At 40.7% G+C, this 22100-nt stretch overlaps 1 protein-coding gene across 5 annotated transcripts in view; it reads left to right on the top strand.

The window, feature by feature from the left end:
• CUNH3orf20 (chromosome unknown C3orf20 homolog) overlaps positions 1-22100 on the top strand; it is an 89129-nt gene that overhangs the window by 37030 nt on the left and 29999 nt on the right. For 4 of the 5 annotated variants that reach the window (XM_045063353.1, XM_045063355.1, XM_045063354.1 and 1 more), the window contains 5 exons: positions 1045-1194; positions 1980-2100; positions 8235-8366; positions 12437-12551; positions 13896-14148. In XM_045063353.1, coding sequence (XP_044919288.1) covers positions 1045-1194; positions 1980-2100; positions 8235-8366; positions 12437-12551; positions 13896-14148 — 771 coding nt within the window. The remainder of the gene's footprint in view (positions 1-1044; positions 1195-1979; positions 2101-8234; positions 8367-12436; positions 12552-13895; positions 14149-22100) is intronic. The other variant, XM_045063356.1, reaches the window with a different exon arrangement.

The raw sequence follows: 22100 nt of genomic DNA, 5'->3' as shown, positions 1-22100 counted from the left end.
CATGGCTCTCTTTGCATTTATTCTCCTTCCAGTTTGTTAAGCTTCTTGAGTGTGTACAGTCATGTCTTTCATCAAATTTGTGGCACTTTTAATCATTATTTCTTCCAAATATTCTTTCTTCCACTCTTCTCTTTCTCTCTTCTGTCCTTCTGAGATTCATGTTATGGATATGTTTGTATGCTTAATGGTCTGCCATGGATCTCTTAGGCTCCATTAACTCTTCTTCATTCTTTTTTTCTTTGTGCTCCTCAGGCTGGTTAACTCTACTGATCCATCTTCAAGTTTACTGACACTTCTGCTCCAATATGCTGCTAAACCCATCTAGTGATTTTTTTTCATTCCAGTTATTGTACTATTCAGCTTTAGAATTTCCATTTGTTAATGTTTATGATTCCTATATGTTTATTTTTTCCCCCATTAGTGGGGAAGCATTTGAAAGCAGTTGAGCCCCGGTGCTAACCACTAAAATTCTTCTGGGGTACTATTGAAATTCCTGCTGTAGCTGTCCACACCATATTCCTTTAGGCTGAGACCAGTGCTTCTTGGGGTCACCTTAGTAGGAAATGAGCAAGGAGATGTTGCCTCCTCTCCTAGACCGATCATAAGGGGAGGCAGTTCTGACAACATTAGAAAGATACTTCATATTTCAGGTACAGGTTCTGCCACTTCACTGTTCTGTCATGTGGGATGATCATTTCTTTGCACCTTGGATTCCTCATCCTACAGATCCAACTTGCCCGATTTGTCTGAGACTTTCCTGGCTTTAGCACTGAAAGTCCCACATCCCAGGAGGCCCTACTCATCTGTGAAATGGAGATAATACTACCTACCATAGGGTGGTTGTGACAAATGGAAAGAAGATACAGGAAGGCACATGGGGCATGGTTTTGCTCCATAATTATTTAGTTGTTACTTATTCAAAGTGCAGGGAGGGTCTTTGAAGACTGAGAATGATGCACCAAATAACTATCATTTTGACATGAGATCTGGAGCACCTGAGAGCAGAACCTGGAGAGTTTTCTGTTCTCCTTGACTATCTGCCAGCTATCCCTCTGGAAACATCGCCATGTGTCAGATCCCCACGTGCTGCAAAGGAAGAACCATCACCTGCCTCTTTAATGATACACCTAGCTTCTTTCTGGCTCTGCTCAATGCTGAAGGACAGGGCTGTGTTCAGTACAACATGAAGGCCCGGTGAGTGGTTTGGGGGAATCCTGGCCCCATGGAAGTGTTTCTGGAGGTTACAGAGGAACACACTGAGGTGGTGGTCCACAGGAAAAGGAGGGGCCATCAGTGTCCAGAGGCCTGGGAAGGCCGTGAGGCAGGGCTAAATTGGGACCTGCATGGATATAGGTATGTTGAGGGCTGACCTTTGCTTGCTAGATCCATGTCATAGCAAAAGAGAAGTGCACCTTCCCAAGTCCTGCTCCACTTGTACCCCCAGAGCACTAAGGTCTGGATTGTTGGCTGGATTCATGGGAAGAATTAGTGGAGAAGAGTGTTTTATACCAGAAGTGAGTGAAGGAGAAGCCATGGGTACAACTTCCATGGGGGTTTTTAAGAGAGGCACATATTCTTGTCAGTCAAAAGTCAATGTCATAAGGAACTGTTTTCAGAAGGAATGACTTATTCTTCTGCTATAGATGTTCCCATTCCCATTTTGGTGCCTGAGATCTTATACACCCAGGCTTTTGGGCACATATCTCATTTCTTCTCTTTTGGGTTTGGCCTGAGCCTCTATTATCTCTCTCAAACCTGCCCTTTCTGACTGACATTCCTATAGCATCAACAGATGTGTCAACAGATGTGTCAACAGAGGTGTCAAACCATATTAGGCAGAGGAAGTGAGGCTGCCCACTGGCCATCAGGGTTCTTCTAGTCTAGGACAGAGTCTCAGAGCCCTGCCTGCCTATAGTCTGTGGTGATGAGGCTTCCCTCAGGGGCTTGACATCAACTTCTCACTGCTATATTTCTTCTAGTTGCCCATACGTCTTGGTCTTGGATGAGGAAGGTGGGACTGCCAATGACTTCAAAGGCTACGTAGTTCACAAATGGAGCTGGACTTCTAAGACAGAGACTTTGCTTTCCCTGGAATATAAGGTGGGCATGGACAGCACAGGTGGGGGGGCTTCAGCAACCTTTTTTGGGCTTCCCATCATTTAGAGTCAGAGTGCTACCTGTAAGGCAAATACCTTACCCTCAGGAGCTTTATAATCTCTTTCAAAGGTTCCTCAGTTGATGAGTAGTGGTTGGGAGCTGGCTGAGGTAAACTTTTCACCAGTATACAGCAACTGTTGGTTCAATATCTGTCCTATCTTGTTCTTATTGTTAATATTACTATATTCTGATGGTTTAAATACCCCTCACTTTATGAAGGAATCATTATAGTAGTCGATAGCTTTGTTTTTAATGCCTATACATGGAAATAAGAATAGTTAGTAATTCTATGTTGGTCTGCCCAGTTTCTTTTATATCTTTACTATGTCACAAAATAAAAAACCTGCAAGTCAAAGGTGGCTGATGGACAAGTCTTTTTTTATTATTCATTTGATTGTTCAGACAGCCATTCATCAAAGATTAAATAATAAATTAATAAAATTTATTTTATTAAGTAAAATAAATTAGAGTGGAATTACTATTATTAAATAATAATGATAAATTTATTAATAAAGTAACTAAATGTGCTTGTTACTTATTTAAGGCAGAATTTCTCATCCTTGGCAGAAATGACATTTTAGGATGGATAATTCTTTGCTATAACTATGCATTGTAGGATATTTATCAGCAGCCCACCAGATACCAGTAGTATTACCTCCCCAAGCTGTGACAGCTAAAAATATCCTCAGCCATTGTCAAATGTCTCTCGAGGGAGTATTTGCCCTTGATTGAGAATCACTGATCTAGAGGGTATAAAGATAAGTAAACCCTCCAAGGAACCCCAAAGTCCAGGAGATTAATAAGAATACAAGATAGATAAGAATAAGGGCAATGAGAGAGAGACAAATTCATAGGGTTGGGATTCAGAGAAAGATCACAGAACACAGAATATACTCAAGGTGGCTTGATATTAAGAGCCCCAGTGTAAGTGTTATGGATAGAAGTACTCTTGAAGTGTGTGGCAGGGCTCAGGTGCCCTACCCATGATCGTCTGTCTCATGCCCGTCTTGTTCATCCTCTGCATTGGCCACTGGATTTTCATCCTTATATCCTAATTCCTATAGATCAGACCTCTGCTCAGAAACATTCAATATCTTGAACATATCTCACCCTTCCTATCCCTTGACCTGAAATGTGCCCCCTCCTCTCTCTGTCAAACCAAATTTCCCCTCCTTCACAGCCCAGCTCATGCTTCTTCTCCATCATGGCACTGCAGTCCACATCCATTTCTCTTTTCTCACAGTACCCACATCCTGGGTTAGTCATATGATAATTAACCATGCTCTGTTTGCATATCAGAATCCTATGGAACCTTAAAAAATGAAGATCCCCAGGCACAGCCTCAGAGAGATTCTGATTCAGGTGGTCTGTTATAAGTGTTAGATTTCTGTAGTTTTCACAAGTATTTCTGATACTTGGCCATGTCAGAGATTGTCAGTCTAGGAGTGTATTGAGTTATTGTCTTAATATTAAGCTTTTTGTAGCTCTATGAAAAGTTTACAGTCCATGACAATTATAAATTGGTTGCAGACAGGCACCACATATTGTGTATCACTGTGACTTAGTGGACAAAATGGAATGGGAGCCTGAGAAGCCTTGTGCCAGCTAGCCAGACTCTGGCTATGAAGCTTTGTGAAAATCACTAAGCTCCTTTGAGTCTGGGTGGTCTAATCAATGCAGAGTAGGTCTGCCTCACACTGCTTTTGTGGGAACTAAATAAAATAATGGCAGGGAAGTTGCTTTGACATCACTAAAGTGTTTTGGCAATATAGTTCAGTTCGTTGTTTTATCCCCTGGAGCTACATACAGAGAAAGGCACAATAGGGCTGGTGCAGTCAGGAGAGGCCAGGAAGACAAAGTGACCCTTGAGTTGCAACAGCAGCATGTGTGCATGTGATTCATGTGGATAGAAGGGGGAAGGGAAAGCATTCTGGGCAGAAGGAATAGCATCTTTAAAGGCTTAGAGTTAGGACTTACTGTGGCAGCTTTAAAAGTCCACAGGTGGTGCTTGTGAAAAAAAAAAGGGGCAGAAGATGTATATGCTGTGGGGTGGAGGTGAGAGGTGTTGGATGTCAGGCTGAGGAAATTGCTTGCTGTTTTGTAGGCTGCAGCGGCCAGTTTGTTTTCACCCAGATATTAACATTTCCAGTGTTCTTCATTCCTCTCCGAAAATCCAAGTTTTTCTCCAGTATTCTTTCTCTTCAGTCTGAAGAAGTTCCTTTAATCATTTCTTGAAGTACAGATCTGCTGACAACAAATTATGTTTGCTTTCATGTTAAAAATGTCTTTAGGAAAGGATATCTTTGCTGGGCATGGAATTCTGGGTTGACTGGTTTTTTCCCCTTCCTTCCAGCAATTTAAAGATACTTTTCTACTGTGTATGTCCTACAAAGTTTACAATGAGAATTCTGTAGTTATTCAAATCATTGTTAATTTTTTTAGCTGCTTTCTAGATTTCCTCTTTAATCTGATTTTCTAAGTTTGACTACGGTGTATCTGGGTATGGTTGTCTTTGTTCTGTTTGGGATTTCTTGAGCTTCTTGAATTTGTAAATTTTTGTCCTTCACTGAATTTGGAAAGTCTTGTGTCATTGTTTTAGGGGAAAATGTGCTCAATCTCTCTCCTTTTCCCCTGAGACTCCAATTACATGTATTTTAGAGATTTTAATATTGTCTCAAAGGTCTCTGAGACTCTGTTAATTCATTCTTTCTTCTTTTTTAAAAAAAATTTTTGAGAGAGAGAGAGAATACAGCCAGGGGGAGGTACAGAAGGAGAGAGAGAAAGAGAGAAAGAAAAAAAAAATTTTTTTTAAGGCTACCTTGTGTGGACGTTCAAGTTGACATTGCCTCTTAAAAAAAAAATTATTTATTTAAGAGAGAGAGAGTAGGAGCAGTGGGGGGGATCTCAAGCAGACTCCCTGCTGAACATGGAGCCCATCACAGGGCTTGATCTGACGGTCCTGAGATCATGATCTGAGTGGAAATCAGGAGTCACTCCTTAACCTACCAAGCCACCCAGGCACCCCCAGAGAGAATCTTAAGCAGGCTCCATGCTCATTGTGGAACCCCATATGGGGCTTGATCTCACAACCCAAGATCATGACCTGGGCCAAAATCAAGGGTTGGATGCTTAACCAACTAAGCCACCCAGGCACTCCAACTCTGTTCTTTTGTTCTCAAATTGGATAATTTCTATGGATCTAAGTCTCAAGTGCACTGACTTTATTCTGATATCTTCATTCTGCTGTTATGCTAATCCTGTGGCTCTTTAAAATTTCATATATGTATTTCAAGTCTAGGATTTCCATTTAGTTTTTTCTTTATATTTTCTATTTTTTCTGCTTAGATTGTCTATTTTTTATTTATTACAAATATATTTTCCTTGGCTTCATTGAATACAGTTAAATTAGCTACTTTAAAGTTCTTTTCAATTTCAACATCTGGGACATACCACACATTTATCTGTTACCTTGAGAATAGCTCACACTTCACTGGTTCTTTACATGTTGAGTAATTTTAGATCATTGACATTGTGTATGTTGTCTGAGGATCTGTGGATTGTGGAGTCTGAATTTTGGTATATTTCTCTGAAAGGTGTTAACATTTTTGTTTTAGCAGACAGTGATCTTGGTCAGACTCACACCACAAACTCTGTTTTACCTGCAGGAGGCAAGAGTTCACATCTCAGTTCAGTTTTTCTGTTTCCCTATAAGTGAGCTGTATGGAGTCTTCCCTGCTTATGCATGATTCAGGGATTAGCCAGGGATATGGATGGTTTATTCATAGAATTTGGGCCTCTATTTCTTTGGCAACATCCCTTCTGGAATTTTATCCTTACTTTTCTGTGATTGTAGTTTCCACAGGTTCAGTCTTTCCCTGGGCCAGGAAGATAGTGGTGTTTTGGCCATGACTGTGGCTTGCCTTCAGGCTAAATCTATAAAGTAGAAATTCATTCCTATGTTGGCCCTTTCTTTTAAGTTTTGATTCTTCAAAATTTGCCCACTTTTGTTTATTCTTCAGAGTCTTTGGGATGTTGTTTTATTGTATTTGTGTCAAGTTCTGTGGTTGGGTCAACCTGGTAGGAACTGACTCAGCTATATTGGAAGTACAACCAGCTGGTTAGTTTCTAAGTTGAGGGCTGCCATGTTTGGGTCAGCTGTGTGTAGAAAGTTGACTAGAAAGGGAAAAATCAGTGGATGGGCTAGTACAAAGACTAGTTATGGAGTTACTAGTCAGACCTGACATGATGAAGGGTAGCAGCAACATTTCTTAAAGGAACCATTTCAGTAGAAGGATTCAGTGGCATTCAAATATCAGCTGTAGGGGCTAAATAAGAGGAGAGAGGAGTATATATGACCACAATGGAGTATATGTCTGTGTGGAAAAAGAAGTTTCTGAGAGAGTCAGAAATCAATGTAGTTTTAGATGTGCTGATTGGGCTCAGTGGCTTCTGTGATATAATCCTCTCTTAGGGTGAGAGATTAGGGATGATGGATATATGTGATGAGTTGGCTCATGAATTCCCAAGAGATGAGTAGTGGATGAGCTTGTAGAGCACCCATATTTGGGGCATGGGGGAGAGGAAGAGAAACCGCCCAGGGAGTTGGCATAATAAAAAACAGTTGTACTGTGTTAAGCCCTCTGCATGTTTTATCCTATGAAATCTGCTCAGTGCCTTAGGAAAAAACTTGTGTTACAGCCCCCAGGTTCAGAAAAGCTAACCAACTTGCCTTAAATTGCTCCACTGGTAAGTAGCAACACTGGTATTTGAAACTTGTCAAACTGTAGCACTTGAGCTCTCAACCACAGCTCTATTCTACACTCCATAGAAGAAGAACAGGAGAAGGTAGGGTTTTTCCTTAAGTGGGAGTGATCAACAAGTTTGAGGATGTCAAGACACTTGGCAAGAAGACAGCCATGGATCAGATGTTTTCCAGATGTTGGAGAGTGCTAGCACACTGACTGCAGAGTATGAGGAAGGGACTCGGTGCGGAAACTGAACGTAGACCTTGGGGCCAATAAGTGGAATAGCAGAAGGAAATGGAAGGACCAAAATAAAGAGTATTTCCTTACTACAGAGGAGTCTGGGGCACACATAGGTCAGGGACACTGAAGACAGAACAGTAGCAGGTGGGGCTATAGATTCCTAGCCCCTTGGGTAGGGTCACTGTGCACACATAACTCTCTGCACATGTGAACCATCCAGGGACCCCGTGGGATTGCACTGCTGCATCCTGACAATATCTGCTCATGTGTTTTATGGACCTATGTGGCATGTGAAGCCACTTCCATAATCTTTATCTTGTTTGAACCTAATACTAGCCTTTCAACTCTTCCTGTTGAGGAATTTGAGCTTCAGAGAAGCTGGCTTGCTAACAGAGTCTGAACTCGAACTTACTTCTAGAACACAAAATTTTCAGTAAGGAGTGATTTGCTGGAAAGGCAGCTCATCCTCCCTCTTTCTGTCTAGGACTGATACATAGGAAATTCTCCCTTTTTGGAAGTGACTTTTTAAAAAAGCTCCTTTGGCTCCTCAGGGTAAGAGTAGTGACATATTTGGGGATTGAGGGGAGGGGACTGAGCATGTGTAGCTCAGCCCCTGCTGGGTTTGCCTTTGTCAACTGCCCAAGCACCCACAGAGTGCACTCCGGTGCCTCCTGCCATGTTGTCAGCTTCCCAAGGCAGCTCTGCATACTCTAGAGCAAGGCTCATAGTCAGACCTGGTGCCTGGGTGCACATGTCTGACTCATAGAGAGTGTAGGCTTATGACCCAAGCTGCATCGCCATCTAGTTCTGCTAGAACCAAAGCTGATTTACCTCCAGACACCTATGTCTCTTTCATAGTTGGTTCTAAGCTTGGGCTGGAAAGGGAAGGAGCAGGGATGGGAAGGCATCAGTTACTTTTTCTGTCAGTCCCCAAAGACAGACTGGAATTCTTTCTTCTCCATGAAAGCTAAATTCCAACTGAAAAGATCTTACAGCTTTCTTGGCCCCAACCCAAGAGGAGTTTTGTGCTTTGTGGTGGAAGGGTGGATAATAGAAACAGAGATTCCCTAAGTACCGTTTCTTCTTCTGCAGGTGAATGAGCAAATGAAGCTGACGGTGCTAAGCCAGGACTCCATCATGGTCACCTTCACCTCCCTAAATGAAAGAATAACACTCTCCGTTTCAGCCAACAACTGTCCCCATGGGGTAGCACATGAAAAACGGGTAAGTCAAAGCAGACCAGGTCCCCAGGCCTGACCCCAGGCTGCCTCACTGTGGGCTGCCAGTCCATATCTCAATGCCTGTGCTCCTCCTATCCCTCTATCCCTTATCCCTCTGCATGGGGCAGGGCCCTATCTCTTTCTCTGACTAATGAGTGAACTGCTATTCATCATTCACTGTCTGATGTTAGCACCGCCTTCTCTGTGAAACTTCTATCAATTAGGAGTCTTTCAGTTGTAATAGCGTCCAAAGCAGATTAGCTAACATGGAGAGAAACAATATTGGCTCAGAAAACTGAAAAGTCTGTCAGTAGGCAGCTTTAGGCATGGCTGGATCCAGACTCTCAAATGACTCCATCAGCTCTTCCCGTCCCTTGGCTCCTACTTTCCTCTTTGTTGGCTTCACTCTCAGGGAGTTTCTCTCCTTATGGTGATAAGATGGTCGTGAGCATCTCTGGGCTCACGACCATCTACCAGCTTCGTTCTTCCTAGGAGGAAAAGGACTTCTCTTTCCTAAGTGCCCCAGTAGAGGTGGCAAGACCAACATTGCTGCCTCTGCCTGAAGCAGCCCGCATGACCAGGAGAACATGTTGCTCTCACAGGCCAGGCTCAAGTAGGATGGCCATCCTGAAAGCCAAAGGGTGTGATCAGCCCCAGCTATGCCACCTGGCAGGAACATCATGGTGCTGTTACCAGAACAGGGAGAGATGATACTGGAAAGAATAACTACCAATGTGTGTTGATGACCCTCTCCACCACTCCCTTTCCCATCCCTAGGAGAGTCTGCCTCTCCCTCTGCTCTGCCCTCCCAACCATGACTCATCTCTATTCTAGCACTCCTTTATTTATAAACCCATTTTTTCTACCAGATTGAGATTTCCCTATGATTCCTACTAATGTCTGTTTACCCAAGGCTTCAGCACAGGACTGCTTCAGATTAAGTACTTACTAAATGTTTGTTGGGTGGGTAAGAAAATGGTGGAGACTGGAAGCCCAGGTCTTCTATTCACTGGGTCTTATTACTATGTGTCTGATCCTGAATCAGCATCATGGAGATAGATGGAGAGGATGAGGGCACATGGTCCCCAGTTCCTGAGGGGTTTCTGGTCTAGCTGAGAACACTTGACATATACCGTGAGACTGGTGTAGACAAGGGTTCATTGAAGGAGCAGGCCATTTTCATTGCAAACAGGGTGCTTTGCTGGGATTAGTTCACTGCGGAAGGTTCTTGGAACAGGGGCAGAAGACACCATCTAGTTTCCGCCGGCCCAATCCCAGTTTATACCTGCCAGCCTGGAGCAATTATTAATAACGTCCTCTTTCACTCTCAAAAGTGTCTTGGTTTGGATGCTCATTTATATGATCATCCACAGGGCAGTTCACCCTCCCCATTTTCCTATCTAGGGCTGAGCAAGGCTTTTTTTTTTCCCCCAGTGTGCTGCAGGGACATTTGCCAGCAGCATGCCACAGGCTCATAGACTCACAGAGCTGACAGAGCCCATTAGGAACAGCTAGCCCAATGTTCTCACTTTATATGGGGACATGGAGGCAGTCATTTGTTAGGGACCCATGCTATATGAACAAGATACAGAGAACACCTGTGTTTCTCTCAGAGGAGAGGATTGCACCTGTTTTCCCACTGCCTTTTCATTTGAGCAGCATTTCAACTTTATTAATTCATTAAATAATTCAATAAATGTTGATTAGCACTTGCAGTGTGCCAAGTTGGCTGTTGAGATGTAGAAATGGAAGAAATCTCACTCCCTCTAGTCTAGAATATTTTCTGTCTAATGGAAGGGGTAAATGTGCCAGGGAGAGGGGCACCATGGGAGCCACTAGGGTACCAGGAGAGGGTGTTCGTTAAAGGGACTGCAAAGGAGCACCCAGGAAACTCAGATGCCTGTGACTTCAGACTGCACTGATTACTTCAAGAGCAAAAGAACCCCAAGTTTTGACTCTATTTGGGCTAAGATGATGATCATGCTTATGGGTGAGTCCACCCTGCCCATTTGGTTCTATGCCATTACTCTAAAAATCGCTGTTATATGACTAAGCACTCCTGATGTATGAGGTCCTGTGTCTATATTTCTTAAAAACCTTTTATAATGTGTTTTAAAAAATGTGAGCTTAATTTTCTTACCAAAGGCAGTAGTTATTAGAGAATTGTTCTTTCCCATAAAATGGTAGTAATGCTTCGTTTTCCTAACAACCTCTTATCTGGTAACCACTGGAGCCTGGATCACAGCTAAGAACCAGGATGTAAGCAATTAAAGACACCCATGAACAACCAAGAGAGATCACTCTCTGCCCATGTACCAAACATTACCTCTGGGCCTAGGAAAGCCCCTTTATAATTCAAGTTTTATTTTATCTTACCTGAATCCAATCTTAGAAGAGAGAACTAGAAGTCCAGGGCTGTGTCGTCTAATGTGGTAGCCACACGTCACAAGTGGCTACTGGAGACATGCAATGTGACAAGTCCAAATGGAGATCAGCCATAAGAGAAAATATGCATAGCATTTCAAAAACTTAATATGAAAAGAAAATGTAAAATTTCTCTTGAGAAATTTTTTGAGTTTGAGTATGTGTTAAATCAGCCACTTTTTTGATATATTAGGTTAGATAAATATGTTTCTAGAATTAACTTCACCTTTAAGAACTTTTTTATGTGGCTACAGGAATGTTTACAACCACACGTATAGCTTGCATTTTATTTTTAGTGGACTGTGCAGGACTAGAAGGGGACATCTTCATCAGGAAAACTCATAGATGCATTTTGACAGTGTGAGAGAAAGCTGGAAGGTTATTTAAAGGGACATCACAACTCAAAAAGTGTAACTGTCTTGGACATTAAACATAGGGCTAAGCAGACCAGTACATTAAAACAGCTTCTGGAAACAGTGCTAGGTTCTAGTCAGTAGTCGCTGATGCTGACCCAGAAGACTGACTTGCCTTAGAAGTGTCAAGGTCATAACCCCTTCTGTCTGAGAACAGATTTCAGACTAGATAAACAACGGCAAATGAGGAACTATCAGATTTATTATAGGGAACACAATTTCCAAATGTTGACTTTACCTGCCAGGTTAAGCATCTTGGAATGCTTTTACACGAAATCTGGAGGCCCAGAAAATTGGCTCATGTTTGGTTCTCGGACTTCCTGAGCTGCAAGGGGCCCCGGAGAAAATTTGCTGACTGTGCAGGCTGGCCCAGGCTAGGAAGAGCCCATAGAGCCTTAGGCTGGTCCCTTCCATTTCTAGGTCTCAGTGTCCCCATCTGTACATGTAAGGAGGTGGCTTCCACACTCTCCTGCTTGGGACTTTTGTAGTCCGGGCAACTTCTCCCTAGGTCTATGTGTTGGGGTTGGGTATGGTTCATCAGCAAAATCCATGGCAGTCTAGAAAAGCTGATGGTGGGAGGTAGAGTGACCTCCTCCCACTAAGTTTCTGTCACTGAGACACTTGTTAAATGGCTTCCCCAGAAACGCATCACCTTGAAAGGAGCCACCTATCAGAGCGACAGGCAGAACAGCAGCCCCAGCTTTTATGGCCCTGCAGCCAGGCTCCTCACTAAATATTTCTATCAAGCAGCACTTTGAGAGTGAGGCAACACCTCAATTTAAATGTTTTTTGTTTTTTGTTTTTTGTTTTTAGCCCAGAGCATCACCTCAAATCCTTTATGGAAGCAGGCTAGGTATAAATTACAAGTAAATAAATAAAATTAGCCTAGAAGCAGCAGCTGGGGCCAAAGACCCGAAGGATGGTTGAGGCTTTGCTATTAATTGAGGGCATCCTTTATAGAAGTCCTGCCTGTAGGGTAAAGAAGGACATGTAGAGTGACCATCAGTCTTCAGAAAATCTGTCCACTGTCCACCCCATTCTCTCTACCTGAGGCTTCAATTCCACAGAAATTGGACCGATATGCAGGAATTCACTGAGCAGAAGGGGAGAGAGGTGTGTCTCCGCAGAGGGGACAGCACCTCTTCCAAACAAGAGCAAAGCCTAGTTGTTGGTGGGCTGGGCTAATAGCTCCTGGTGGGGAGGCAACAATGCTTTCTCTTCCTTGGCCTTTACCCAGCTGCTGACCCGCGTGGATGACAAAATATTTAAGATGAACCGGGCTCTGGCAGAGATCAAGAAGCGGTTTCAAAAGACAGTGTCACAGTTTATGAATTCTGTCTTGCTGGCAGCAGGTAAGGGGCAGAAAGGTGGGAGATGCCTATCCGATAACTTCCTAAATCTTGAGTCACCTCCACTGCTGAGAACAACTTTTTACCACTCAGGGAGGTGGGGGGGCAGGGTGATTTCCTCATTGATAGAGGGGGTGACAAAGCTTGGGCCATTGAAGCAGATACTTGCTCAGGGCCATGTTGCAAGTAATGGTGGCCTTAGCCACCTTCAGTTTCTGAGCACCATCCTGTGTGTCCTCAATATTTCCCTGGCTGTTTTATTTTCCTGGGCCTCCTGTCATTGTTCTGTAACTCTCTCTGAGCCACTTGCAACTGGTTCACCTTTTGGCAGTCTCTCCTGTATTGTCAATCAGACATTTGCAGACCCTGTTCCTCTCCTTGCAGACAATCTCAGCAGAAAAGAAACAAGCAGCCAGCTCAGCAGGCTGTCCCTGTTAGGCTACAGGGCACCCTCAGGGCCAGCATGGTGACCCCAGGACCCCTCCCATATCTAGGCTCTCCTGCTGATGGGCCTGGGGACAAAGGAAGAGTGACTTCCATTCTATGCCACCCCCTGGTGGGTTACCAGGGAACTGTTCTTGAAGGAGTTTCTCTCATCCCTAAAGACTCAGTTCAGCTGTATCCCTCCTCCAGAGAGCCTTCTCTGATTTCCCCAGCAGAATGGGTCTTATATTCCTCTGGGTTCCCACAGCACATACAAAATGTACTCTAATTACAAATCTTACTACCTAGCATTGTGAATATTTCTTTGTTTGCCCAACCCCCCTGTACCCCAACTTGGAGTTCTCAGAGGCAGAGAACCCTGTTTGGGTCATCTATATATTCCCAGCATCCAAGGAATGTTTTGTAGGTGAATGAAGGAATGAAGATCCCAGGCCTCAGAAGTTTTCAAGTCTAGTAGGGATCTAAAACAAGAATACAAATAAATACAACAAAGAAAGTAGACGGAATGACTTAAATCCAGAGATATAGGGAACAGCATTCTCAGGAAAGAGAACAGTATGGATGCATTGTGTACCCAGCCTCTATGAGTGCAATGGAGGACACAGAGCTGAATGAAGCACAGACTTCTTGGTGGAAGAGGGATCTCAGTTGGGTCTTGACGAATGAATAGAAACAAGATTGATTTGTTCCTACATTCAGCCGGCATTTACTGAGCCACTAATTGTACTAGGGTTGAAGCTCTGTGCCACAGAGTAGAGGGGAGGCAGCCCAGCCAGAGAACATGCAAGGGTGGAGGAGTAGCGTGGAATATGAGCTGAAGGCAGGGCTACTGATATATAGAGCTCCACGGCAGGACAGGAAAGTTTGGGCCATGAGGGAGAGTGACGTGTCTTCTGTTAACAGGGCTGTTCACCATAGAATACCCGGTTAAGGAAGAGGCAGAAATCAGTCGAGCCAAAGTAAAATCGAGTCCCTATCTTGAGCGGAGCATCAAGCCAATTTCATACCCAGGAGAAGCCGTTTTATTACGATCTCAGTCAGCCCGACCTGAATCCTCAACTGGAGAGTCTTTGAAGGAAGAGCATGGGTCTGCTTCTATAAGCCCCACTCGGAGGAAAAGCATCAGGATCCAAGCCAAAGCCGTGGTCACACCCAGGTGGGCTTGGGCCAGCATTTCTTCTAGCCTCCCTGTGTCAGGCATGGTGATGGGCAGTAGTCTCACAATGGGGAACAAAAGAGATGAGGCCCCTTTCTCTGGGAGCTGACATGTTAGGGGCAGGAGAAGATAGACAATAAACACATGACTGAATGAAGTCATTTTAGATAGTGATAAGGTCTAGGAATTAAGTAAATCAGGGTCATAGGTTAAAGCAGAAGTTGGCAAACTAGGGCCATTCACCAAATTTGGCCCCACTGCCTGCCTGCCTTTTTATGAGGCAGCCCCCCTGCCTGCCTTTTTATGAGTTTTTACCTTTTGAAATGCTGGGGGGTGGAGAAGGGAGATCAAAATAAGATTAATGACATGCACAATGATAAAAAATTTAAATGTTAAGATCCATAAGTAAGGTGTTATTGGAATCGCCACGCCCACTCATTTATATATTGTCCATATCTGCTTTCCTGCTAAGGCAGTAATGTTGAATAATTATGACTGAGACCATCTGGCCTGCAAAAACTAGAATATTTACTATCTGGGCCTGTATAGAAAATGTTGACTAATGCCAGGGGTGGGAAGTGACTGGGAAATGGGATGGCATGTGCTAAAGGACATAGCCAGGCCAGGAAGGCATTTCTGAAGAGGTGGTATTTAAATGGGGACCCAGGGTGAGAGATGAGAAATAGGCAGCCACAGAAAAGGATGGGGAAGGAACAGCAGGCAAAGGGTAGAGCAAACAGAGACGTGCGACAAGAACATACTACCATGCTGGTATGTGTGAGGGGGAAGAAAGACCAGTGCAGAGCATGGTGATGAAGACGGGGCAGGGCTGTGAATTGAAGATAGAGAAGCAGGCAGGAGCCAGATCAGGTGGCCTTGTTAGTAGAGTAGGAAACCACCCCATAACTTTAAGACAGGAAGTGGTATCATCTGACTCATGGTGTTTTTTAACTTAAAATATATATATATTTTTTTCTATTTTAATTTTATATAATATTAATTATATGCATTTTAATATTATATTAAAATGCTGGGGAGGAAAGCATTTTGAGGAGCTCATTCAAGTATTTTAATATAATATTAGTAGAATATTTCTATATAAAAATACAGGAAAATGAACAAATCCTAAGCATATAGCTCAATACATATCATGAAGTGAACACACCTTATAACCAAACCAAGGAATAGAACATTACCAGGTCCTTAGAAGTGTGCTCTTGTCCTTGCCCTCCGAAGCCTTCCTCCTGAAAGGGAAGAGTTCTAGCTTCCCGTTAGTGGGTTTTTTAAAAAACTTGACTGAATTCGAACTATTCAGTATGTGTTCTTTGGCATCTAGCCTCTTTTGCTCAACATTATAATTGTGAGTTGTGTGTTGCAGTAGTTTGCTTATTCTCGTTGCTGTGTGGTAGCCTATTACTTGAATACATTGTGAATTATGCCTCCTAATGTTAATGGATTTTTGGGGTTGTTTACAGTTTTGGTAATGATAAACTTTTCTAGTGTTAGCATATGTCCTTATTTATGGCTGGTATATGCCTGGGTGTGCGATGGCTGTCCTAGAGTAGGTACATATCTCACTTGTAGTAGGGCCTGGCCATTTTCAACATGGCCATGTTCTTGGGTGGTGGTATCAAGTTCGACTCCAACCAGCAGCAGTGAGAGCTCCAGTTACTCCACATCTTCACTATGCTTGATGTTGCCAGTCATTTTAATTATAGCCATTCTGTAATGATGATATGGGCTTTCATTTGTATTTCCTTGGTGACTGTAGAGGTTGAGTACCTTTTGTTTGTTCATTGACCATATTGGATATTCTCTTTTGTAAATGGCCTGTTTAGCTCTCTCATCTATTTTTCTACTGGTCATTTGCCTTTTCTTGATTTATATTTTGGAGTTATTTGTATGTTGTGGGTACAAGACTTTTCTCAGTTTTACATGCTGCAAATGATCTTACACTTACTCTGATAATGATGTCTATTGAGTAAGAGAAGCTGGCAAACATAATGTCCAATTTTTAATATTTTTCTTTATAATTAGCTTTTTATATCTTATTCAAGAACTTTCCCTATTCAGAGACGATGACAATATTCAATGAAGTAACTTTTTTAGTAACCTTTTTAACTTTTACATTATATTTATCCTCCACCTGGAAATTTCTATGGTGATGTGAAATAGGAACCAAGTTTTAATTTTTTTCCACATATAGTATATATATATATGTGTGTGTGTGTGTGTGTGTGTATGTATAGATAGATAGATAAATATATGGATATAGACATAGATATATAATATACAAATATTCCAATGTATATAAGAGATTGTAATTTCCCCCAATGTTTTTTGGTGCAAATTCTATAAAAAATTAAGGGGCTCTATATGTATAAATCAGGGGACATTTTCTGGATTCCCTATTTTGCTTCCTATTTGTCCAATCTTTTACCAATACCAAACTATCTAAGTATTACAGCTTTGTAGTAAGTATTGATATACAGGAGACTAAGTACTCAAACTTTGTTGTTCTAAATTTTTTTTGCTATTTTTTACCCTTTACTTTTTCATATAATTTTATAATCGCCTTGTCAGTTTGAAAGATGTATCTTATGATTTCAACTAGATTGCTAATGTCTTTGTAATAGAGTATTTCAATCCAGGAACGTGGTATATCTTTTTTATTTTTTTTATTTTTATTTTTATTTTTTTTAAAGATTTTATTTATTTATTTGACACTGAGAGATCACAAGCAGGCAGAGAGGCAGGCAGAGAGGAGGAAGCAGGCTCCCTGCTGAGCAGAGAGCCCGATGTGGGACTCGATCCCAGGACTCTGAGATCATGACCTGAGCTGAAGGCAGCGGCTTAACCCACTGAGCCACCCAGGTGCCCCAGTATATCTTTTTAAAATTAAAATATAGTGTATTATTTGTTTTAGGTCTGTGATACATCAGTCTTACACAATTCACAGCACTCATCATAGCACATCCCCTCCCCAAGGTCCATCATGCAGCCATCCCAGCCCTCCCACCCCCCTCCACTCCAGCAACTCTTAGTTTGTTTCCTGAGATTAAGAGTCTCTTATGGCTTGTCTCCCTCTCTGGTTTGTCGTGTTTTATTTTTCCCCTCCCTTCACCTATGATCCTCTGTCCTGTTTCTCAAATTCCTATCAGACCTACATGATATATCTTTTTATTTATTTATTTATGTCTTCTCTAATCTCTCTATAGTTTGTAATTTTCAACATAGAGTCTTTCATTAGGTTGATTTTAGGGTATTTAATAGTTTTGTTGCTATTATAAATTACGCTATTTTTTTAATTTTTAAAGATTTATTTATTTTGAGAGAGAGAGAGGGAGAGAGAGCATAAGCCAAGGGAGAGGTAGAGGGAAAGGGACAGAAATCCTCAAGCAGATTCCCCACCAAGCATGGAGTCTGGTGTAGGGCTTGATGCCAGGACCCCAAGATCATGACCTGAGCCAAAATCAAGAGTTGGACACTCAACTGACTGAGTCTCCCCGGTGGCTCTATAAATTATGTTTTTAATTTAATTTTTCTATTTGTTGCTGCTTACAGAAAGGCAGTTGATTATATCTCAATTTAAATTTACTTTTAATTTACTTCCAGTAAACTTTACTCTTTTTGGTGTAAAAGTCTGAGTTTTGATAAATGCATAGAGCTGTGTAACCACTACCATAGCCAAGACACAGAATGGCTCCATCACCTCCCACTGCCCACCCCCATACTCCTTCGTGTGGCACCCTTCCATAGTCAAACTCTTCACTCACCCTTAGTCTTCAGCAACTACTGACCTGTTCTTTGTAGCTATCGTTTTGTGTTTTCTAAAATGTCATAATTGGAATTATACTTTGAGTCTAGTTTCTTTCACTTAGTATAATGCATGCAAGATTTATCCATGTTGTAGCACATATCAACATTTCATTTATTCTTATTGCTGTGTAGTATTATCTTTCAGGGGGCTTCAACACTATCCCCACATTCAGAGATTTACCAGAACTCATGGGATACAGCATATAGTTGCATGAATGTGTGAGGTTTATTATAATGAAAGGATATGTGATATCCCCTTTTATTTCTTTTTTTTTTATTTTTTTAAATTTTTTTTTTAAAGATTTTATTTATTTATTTGACAGAGAGAGATCACAAGTAGGCAGAGAGGCAGACAGAGAGAGAGAGGAGGAAACAGGCTCCCTGCAGAGCAGAGAGCCCGATGCGGGACTTGATCCCAGGACCCCGAGATCATGACCTGAGCCGAAGGCAGTGGCTTAACCCACTGAGCCACCCAGGCGCCCCATCCCCTTTTATTTCTGATAGTAATTTGGATCTTCTGTTTTATGTTGGTCAGTCTGGTTATAGTTTCATCAATTTTATTAATCTTTTCAAAGAATCAGCTTCTAGTTTCATTGATTTTTGTCTATTGTTATTCTGTTTTCAATTCCATTATTTCTGCCATCTATTTTTTTTAATTTATTTTTTATTTATTTTTGGCATAACAGTATTCATTATTTTTTCACCACACCCAGTGTTCCATGCTATAATACCCACCACCTGGTACCCCAACCTCCCACCCACCCATCAATTCAAACCCCTCAGGTTGTTTTTTAGAGTCCATAGTCTCTCATGGTTCACCTCCCCTTCCAACTTCCCCCAACTCCCTTCTCCTCTCTAACTCCCCATGTCCTCCATGCTATTTGTTATACTCCACAAATAAGTGAAACTATATGATAATTGACTCTCTCTGCTTCTCTGCCATCTATTTTTATCTTCCTTTTGCTTGTTTTGTGTATAAATTGCTTTTTTCTAGTTTCTAAATTGTAAGTTTGGATTATTAATGAGGCCCTATTTACTAATATGTATTTAATTCTGTGAACTTCCTTTTAAGTATATTTTGCCTGAGTTTTATAAATTTTGAAATGATGGATTTTAATTTTTATTACATTTAAAGTATTTCCTAATTTCCCTGTGATTTCATCTTTGGCTCATAGGTTATTTAGAATCCAATCTCTAATTTCCAAATGTTTGAGGATTTTCTAAGTATCTTTTTGTTATTTATTTTTAGTTTATTTCTGATATAGTCTGAGAAAATATTTTATATGATTTGTATTCTTTTAAATTTGCTAAGGTTTGTTTTATGACCCCAGAATGTGGTCTATCTTGGTAAATGTCACATGTGCACTTGAAAAAAAAAAATGTATTCTGCTCTTTATGGGTGGAGTCTAAAGCAAATCAACAGAGTATCATTGACAAGTGTCAGTGAGGTCCAGTGATAGTGTTGTTTAGTTCCTCTGTTTCCTTGCTGATTTTCTGTCTTCTTGTTCTGTTGGTTACTGAGAATAGAGTGTTGATGTCTCCAAGTATGATTGTGGATTAATTTATTTTACCTGTTTCTTAAAATATGTATGACTGTTGAAAGCAAAAATTATAACATTTTTGAGGTGTATAGATATATGTCTTCAATATATTCAAATTTTATCCTATTTTTACTTCAAGACTCTTGGAGCCATATTGTTAAGTATAACGCATCTGGCTCTTTTATTATTATGTAATTTCCTCTTGATACCTGGTAATTTTTCTTTTCTGAAGTCCACTCTGTATAATAATAATACACTCACTTCAGATTTCTTTTGATTAGTATTTGCTTGGCAAAACTTTTCCATTCTGTTACTTTTAATCTATCTGTATCATTATATTTAAAGTATGTGTCTTATATATAGCATATAGTTAGGTCTTATATTTTTATCCAATATAAAACTCTTTTAATTGGTGTATTTAGACCATTTACACTTACTATAATTATTGATATAGTTAAATTTAAGTCTATTATTTTATTATTTTTCTGTTTATATCTTGTTTTTGTCTTTTGTTTTGCTTTGTTTTGTTTTTGCTCCTCTCTTCTCTCCTGCCTTCTTTTGAACTGCTTGAATATTTTTAATATTCCATTTTGATTTGACTATTGACTTTTTAGTATATCTCTTTGTATTTTAATTTTCCTTTTAGTGTTTGCTTTAGGATTTACATTCTACATGCCTTACCTTAAAAATCCTATTTAAGTTTAATATTGCCACCACTTTAAAGGAAATGTAGTCATCTTACAACCATCTGTTATGTCTCTTTATTCTCCCCCCACTATAGTATGGTTGTCAAATATATTATATCTACATATATTGAAACCCCTTAACAATGTTATAATCTTTCCTTTCAGCAGTCATAAACTTTAAAGAACTTAAGAAAAATAGTTTATTATATTTACTCAGATATTTATATTTAGCCTCCATGTATTTGAGTTCTTTCCAACTTTCCTCTTGTGATTGAGTTCTAGCTTCAGAGTATTGTGGTCTGAAAACATGCAGGGAATGATCCCAGTCTTTTGGTACTGGTTGAGACCTGATTTGTGACCCAGGATGTGATCTATTCTGGAAAATGTTCCATGTGCACTAGAGAAGTATGTGTATTCTGTTGCTTTGTGATGGAATGTTCTAAATATATTTGTGATGTCCATCTGGTCCAGTGTGTTATTTAAAGGCTTTATGTCCTTGTTGATCTTTTGCTTAGAAGATCTGTCCATTTCAGTGAGGGGAGTGTTAAAGTCCCCTACTATTATTATATTATTGTCAATGTGTTTCTTTGATTTTGTTATTAATTGGTTTATGTAATTGGCTGCTCCCATGTTAGGGGCATAGATATTTGAAACTGTTAGATCTTCTTGTTGGACAGACCCTTTAAGTATGATATAGTGTCCTTCCTCATCTCTTATTATAGTCTTGGCTTAAAATCTAATTTATCTGATATAAGGATTGCCATCCCAGCTTTCTTTTGATGTCCATTAGCATAGTGAATTGTTTTCTACCCCCTTACTTTAAATCTGGAGATGTCTTTGGGTCTAAAATGAGTTTATTGTAGACAGCATATCAGTGGGTCTTGTTTTTTTGTTTTGTTTGGTTTGTTTGTTTTAATCCATTCTGATACCCTGTGTCTTTTGATTGGGGCATTTAGCCCATTTACATTCAGGATAACTATTGAAAGATATGAATTTAGTGCCATTGTATTGCCTGTAAGGTGACTGTTACTGTATATTGTCTCTGTTCCTTTCTGGTCTGTTACTTTTATGCTCTCTCTTTGCTTAGAGGACCCCATTCAATATTTCCTGTAGGGCTCGTTTGGTGTTTACAAATTCTTTTAATTTTTGTTTGTTATGGAAGCTTTTTATCTCTCCTCCTATTTTCAATGACAACCTAGCTGAATAGTATTCTTGGCTGCATATTTTTCTCATTTAGTGCCCTGAATATATCATGCCTGTTCTTTCTAGTCTGCCAGGTCTCTGTGGATAGGTCTGCTGTCAATCTAATATTTCTACAATTGTATGTTACAGACCTCTTGTCCCAAGCTGCTTTCAGGATTTTCTCTCTGTAATGAAGACTTGTAAGTTTTACTATTAGATCATGGGGGGTGGACCTATTTTAATTGATTTTAAGGGGTGTTCTCTATGCCTCCTGGATTTTGATGCTTGTTCCCTTTGCAATATTAGGGAAATTCTCTACTATAATCTGCTCCAATGCACCTTCTGCCCCTCTATCTCTTTCTTCTTCTTCTGGGATCCCAATTATTCTAATATTGTTTTGTCTTATGGTATCACTTATCTCTCAAATTCTCCCCTCATGGTCTAGTAGCTGTTTATCTCTCTTTTGCTCAGCTTCTTTATTCTCTGTCATTTGGTCTTCTATATCACTAATTCTCTCTTCTGCCTCATTTATGCTAGCAGTAAGAGCCTCCATTTTTTTATTGCGCCTCATTAACAGCTTTTTTTATTTCAGCTTGGTTAGATTTTAGTTCTTTTATTTCTCCAGAAAGGTATTTTATTTCTCCAAAAAAGGAATTCTCTAATATTTTCCATGCTTTTTTTGAGCCCAGCTAGCACCATCATTCTGAACTCTAGTTCTGATATC

The sequence above is a fragment of the Mustela putorius genome, unplaced genomic scaffold (assembly GCF_011764305.1).
Source record: "Mustela putorius furo isolate JIRA1106 unplaced genomic scaffold, ASM1176430v1.1 tig00003850_pilon_pilon_pilon, whole genome shotgun sequence".
Taxonomy (NCBI): Eukaryota; Metazoa; Chordata; class Mammalia; order Carnivora; family Mustelidae; genus Mustela; species Mustela putorius.
Note: the sequence above shows the minus strand (reverse complement) of the source record. Positions and strands in the feature narration are given on the sequence as shown.